Here is a 5,000-nt window from a genome sequence, read left to right as displayed (position 1 = left end):
CCATGCTCTTTGATCAGTAATCATTAGCTGAGTTAAGCAAGGAAGAGATAAAGAGACAGAGGATGCCAATGCAACATATAAAACTTCCAAGAAATAACTACACTATCATATACAATGCACAGAATTCTTATAGTCTTCAAGGCAATATTGATCTCATTACATCTGGCTGTATGTTATCCTCATATCTATATAGTGTACACGCCATTGTGTCGAAGATGTTAAGTATCATAATTCTGCTATTCTCTTTCTTGTCTTCGAGAGTTCTCCATTAACTTTAGCCATCAATGGATGCTGAACATTATCATCATTATGATGTGTGTGAATAAAGATACCCTTTATATAGAGATGATTATGTTCATTTTAGTAAGAAAAACCACTGCTCTCTAAGTGTTAGATGCCTCATCCGTATTAATTTTTTCATTTTTTTAAGTCGGTTTCTTCATACAGGCTTTAGTAAATGAACCAACCCTCTTTTAAATAGAAAGATTTATAATTAAGGTTTCTTCATACAGGCATTAATAAATGAACCAACCTTCTTTTAAATAGATAGATATATATTTAACTGAAGAAAATACATTTCAAATAATACAGTACAACCTGATAAACTGATTGTTGCCCAAACATCATGATTGTCATTGTCATATTCCTTCAGCATATGTCTGTTTGAAGATGGTAGTACTTACAAGATTACCAATATTCTGATTGTATAGTTAACTAGTGAATGATCTGTTTATTAGTGTTCTGTTTTCTGTGAAAGTTGTGTCCTCATTAGTTTGGATATTCATGTGAAGATTAGCATAAATATGATTGACAATTTTAAAGTCGTAAATTCAGCAGTGCTAGTTGCATATTTATTCTTGTGGAGGGTTTTAATTTGTTTCTTTTTAAAGTTATGTTCTTATGATTTACATTTCTGTGTGTGTGTTTGTGTGTGTGTGTGTGTGTGTGTGTGTGTGTGTGTGTGTGTGTGTGTGTGTGTGTGTGTGTGTGTGTGTGTATTTATTTGTCACTAGAAAACATTTTCAGTTCAAAACAAGGTTAGAAACATGTTGAAAGAACACAACATGTCCATTATCGAACCCAGCGTCTGCATTCTTGGCAAGGTGAATGTGTGTTTGGCAAGATGGAGCAAGAAATAGCATCTTGATTGTCTGGTACAATAAACCCTATCTTATTTCGGTCTGTGGGAGTTATCAAGCGCAGTGAAAGCACCAATGTTGAAAGCTGCTTTCTTGCTTTGTGTGTGAATCAGGGATGTCAGGATCTTTTCCTCAGTTAGTGAAAATGTGTTTGTTGTGTTAAGAGACACAGTTTTTCTTTCTTTTTCTTTTTTTATTCTTTTATGTGTGTGATTTTGCTACTTTCATTTTTGTTATTCTGCAGTAACAGATGTTGGTCATATTGGTAAAGGAATAAAAGTACAAGAGATTCCAGATACATATGTGCTACATGTTTACATTATACCCAAGCTTCCAATGTTTGCCATGTACTTGTGGCATTCCTGCAAAGACCAACAAATTTTCATGATTGACATTATAGGCTTCCTTGATAACTTATCATTAAATAGGGAACCTATCCAAGTTCTGTCTTGCCAGAATACCTGTGCTGGGATTTTGCTGTCCTTTGCCAAAGTTCCAAAGGGTCCTATGACACAACAATCATTTGACACTGCCACTTTTGAGTGGACTCAAGGCTTATGATGATAGATCACAGTATGTATCATTTGGATTTGGATAAAATACAGCCAATATAATTGGGAAAAGAAGTCAAGTTTTGAAAGCTACTGTGGATAAGTCTAGTTCTCAGTAATGCTATATTGATTAGCTGTGCAAGTGTGTTCAGTTTGCCTTGCTAACATTCATAGGGATACAGTATTGACCACCTGAGCAAGTGTGGTCTGCACACTCAGGTGTAAGTGAAGACACATAGAGGAAGTATTTTGGGACAAGGATACAGGCAAGCGTAGTTTAGAGTTGCTGTTGATATCCATATGATTATAGATATGTGATTAATAATGTGGGTATTCATACAAAACATTTTGTATTAGATTATTTGCTGTTGTATTGAAAAGATATCTTGTTTTTTACTGACAAATTTATTTCTTCCCTAGGGTAAATACTCAAAAGCAATTTCATCATCATGGATACCTTCATCCCATAGTAGAGACACCCCTCTTTGATTTTCACTCCTTTTTCACTCTTTTGCAGAAGAATGAGAATGGACTGCAAAGTTTATGTGGGCAACCTAGGCAACAACGCGGCAAAGCACGAGCTGGAGTCTGCATTTTCCAAGTACGGGCCTTTAGTCAACGTGTGGGTTGCGCGGAACCCTCCCGGTTTTGCCTTTGTGGAATTTGAAGACCCAAGAGATGCGGAGGATGCAGTGCGTGCCCTTGACGGAACGTGAGTGGCCTTTGGTCTCACCTCATCAGCAATTCTTGGTTTTATATTTCTTGCACTTTTAATTTTGAAGAATGATTTTGCTTCTCGGGTTTTGCACCTCCTCATTTTACTATTTTTCTTTCCTTTCTGTTTCTCTTTAACTTTGTATTTGCAACCTTGCTTCTCTTAACCTTTTTATTTTTTCCATATTGTATTTAGCTTTTATATTTTGTTTCTCAGTTTCTTCTTTTCATATTCCCTGGTTTTATATTTTATATTTTATTTCTCATTTTCTTCTATTCACATACAATTATTTTTTAATTTACATTCGTTTTCATAACTTTTTGTGTTCCACTCTCAGTTGTTTCCTTATAGTTTTAGTGCTATTATAATTCCTTGTGTGCATGGGGAGGGGGGGGTCACTTTAATGTATACTATCCTTTTTTATTCAGTGTGAAGCATTTTCTGGTGCTGCACGTTAAGCCTTTCTCATATTATCAAAGTTGGTTTAGGAAATCTGTCTTTCTGTCTTTCATTCTTATTTTTTCTTGTAATATGATAGGAGTAAAGAGTAAGAGCATTGTTTAGATATTAATGTGTATGCTTTCATGTGATACTAGACATGCTTGTGTAAAGGAAATAGATCCAGCTAATGTGGATGTTACAGAAGAGTCCTTAATTATTATAGATACATAGATAATTAAATTAACTCTATTAAGCTGTATTTATTTGTGTATTGTAAAGAATTATTTTGTTTCAAAACTTCAAACATGATCCTTACGAAAGGATAGACTAATATATGATATTTAGCAATAATGACAATATTAACTCATTCATGACAGGACGTATTTTCACCTACTCCTGCTTACGCCAGGAAGATAACAAGTGTGCAACACTGCACAGGGCCGCACTGAACCCCTCAGAGCATTTTAAACCACCTTATTCTTATGGTTTTCATGAATGTATCTACAATGTATAGGGACGTAAAAATATTGCATGTTCATAGGAGTTATTTTATATAAAAAAATATATCTTACAGTAATGCCTTTCTTGTTTTATTATATTGAATTTTGCCTATATTTGCCTATGGAGAGTGGAAGCAATCTCTTAGTGGGGCATCAGAAAATATTTTTTATCCTTTTTTCTTCTTCTTCTTCTTCTTCTTCTTCCTCTTCTTCTTCTTTTACCAAAACAAAAAGTAGAACAATATAGATAATCATACATGTACATATTGGTGTGTACATGTACCTCATGACGTGACATGACATGATATCACGGGTAATCAACAAATTAGAAGTAGTATTGCTTTAGTAATTTTTTACTTTATTTTATTTCTTGGCCAACCACATTTGATTTTACAGTTGTCTTTCGACTCAGATCCTTTTAGTCAACTGATCAAAAAGCAGAAATTACCATAATGTCATCAGTATCACGTAGTTTTCTGTGACTTCTTCTTCTTCTTCTTCTTCTTCTTCTTCTTTTTTTTTTGTTTGCTTGCTTGCTTGTTTGCTTGCTTGCTTGCTATATCTCATTTTATGACACAACATCTAATCTAAAGTAACAAAGTCTAAGAAATTATGTAAAATTATTATATTTAAGAACAATTTAGCGATCTATTGCTGACATTTCAGCACATCACAACTGCCCCTCCTGGAACTCGGCAAGAAAATGCACGTCTTATGACGTCGCCCGGGTCCGGGGATATTTCTCGACCAAGTGATAGGACGTCAACCGGCACGAATGGGTTAAATGCAGATCTGTAAAGACAGTAATTCTGAGTATTAGTGATGGTAGTTTTTAAATTTTCAAAACACTAATCTCATCCTTCCAAAATGTCTTCCAAGGCACAAATATAAAAATCTCTGGTAGTACCTGTACATATTGAAACCCTTCATCGATTCAATCTCTTCTCTTTATTTTGCAGGCGCCTGTGCGGTGTGCGTGTGAGAGTCGAAATGTCCACAGGCCGTTCCCGTCGTGACCGGTACCGCTCCCCCCCCAGAAGAGGCAGAAGATCCAGGTAAAGAAGATGCTCATTGGTGACTCAAGTCTTTTTTAGATCTGGACAGTGGCAGTCATTGAGTTAGTTCAGTTACAGGGAAGAGAGTGAATTGGGATTTTTTTTTCTTTCTTTCTTTCTTTCTTTTTTTATTTTTTCTTTTTTTTCTCTTTTTTCTTTGTCTCCTTTTGTGTAAGCTTTTATTTTTTTCATCTATTTCAATTTTTTTATTTAGTTTTTTTTTTTTGTATGACACCTAGGATGAGTCAAAGTTCGTCAGGTAAAATGTCTCTTTCATTTTCATCTGTCATTATCCAAAATCTGCTTGTCTTTATGTAGTTTCAGTTACAGCTATTTGTGCAATAGAGGATAGGCTCCAGTTCTTGCTAATGGTGGTTAATTGTCAAGAAGATCTCACAGTATCTAAGGAATTTCTTTCTTTTTTTCCTCCTCTCTCTCGCTCTCTCCCTCTTTTTCTCTCTTTCTTTCCCTTCCCACATTGCTTGTTTAATTTAGTTTTTTTTTATGAACCTTTGTTTTCCATGGATTTTGTTTTGCAGAGTTCATTGTGACATTACCCTTTTTTTTCTAGTGTCACATTGTAAAAAAAAGGAATGGCA

At 34.8% G+C, this 5,000-nt stretch overlaps 1 protein-coding gene across 4 annotated transcripts in view; it reads left to right on the top strand.

Moving 5' to 3' along the window:
- The window catches only part of LOC122249712 (serine/arginine-rich splicing factor 3), an 11,983-nt gene that overhangs the window by 4,648 nt on the left and 2,335 nt on the right, over positions 1 to 5,000 (top strand). For 2 of the 4 annotated variants that reach the window (XM_086533126.1, XM_086533124.1), the window contains exons 2-3: positions 2,208 to 2,402; positions 4,306 to 4,401. In XM_086533126.1, coding sequence (XP_086389252.1) covers positions 2,212 to 2,402; positions 4,306 to 4,401 — 287 coding nt within the window. In that variant the 5' untranslated portion in view covers positions 2,208 to 2,211. Of the gene's footprint in view, positions 1 to 1,137; positions 1,275 to 2,207; positions 2,403 to 4,305; positions 4,402 to 5,000 lie in introns of those variants that run through there. The other 2 variants (XM_086533125.1, XM_086533123.1) reach the window with 2 other exon arrangements.

This window comes from Penaeus japonicus, unplaced genomic scaffold (genome assembly GCF_977035675.1).
Source record: "Penaeus japonicus unplaced genomic scaffold, GWHDUDI00000001_assembly GWHDUDI00000038, whole genome shotgun sequence".
NCBI lineage: Eukaryota > Metazoa > Arthropoda > Malacostraca > Decapoda > Penaeidae > Penaeus > Penaeus japonicus.
The sequence above is the reverse complement of the archived record's forward strand: the minus strand, read 5'-3'. Positions and strand labels throughout refer to the sequence as shown.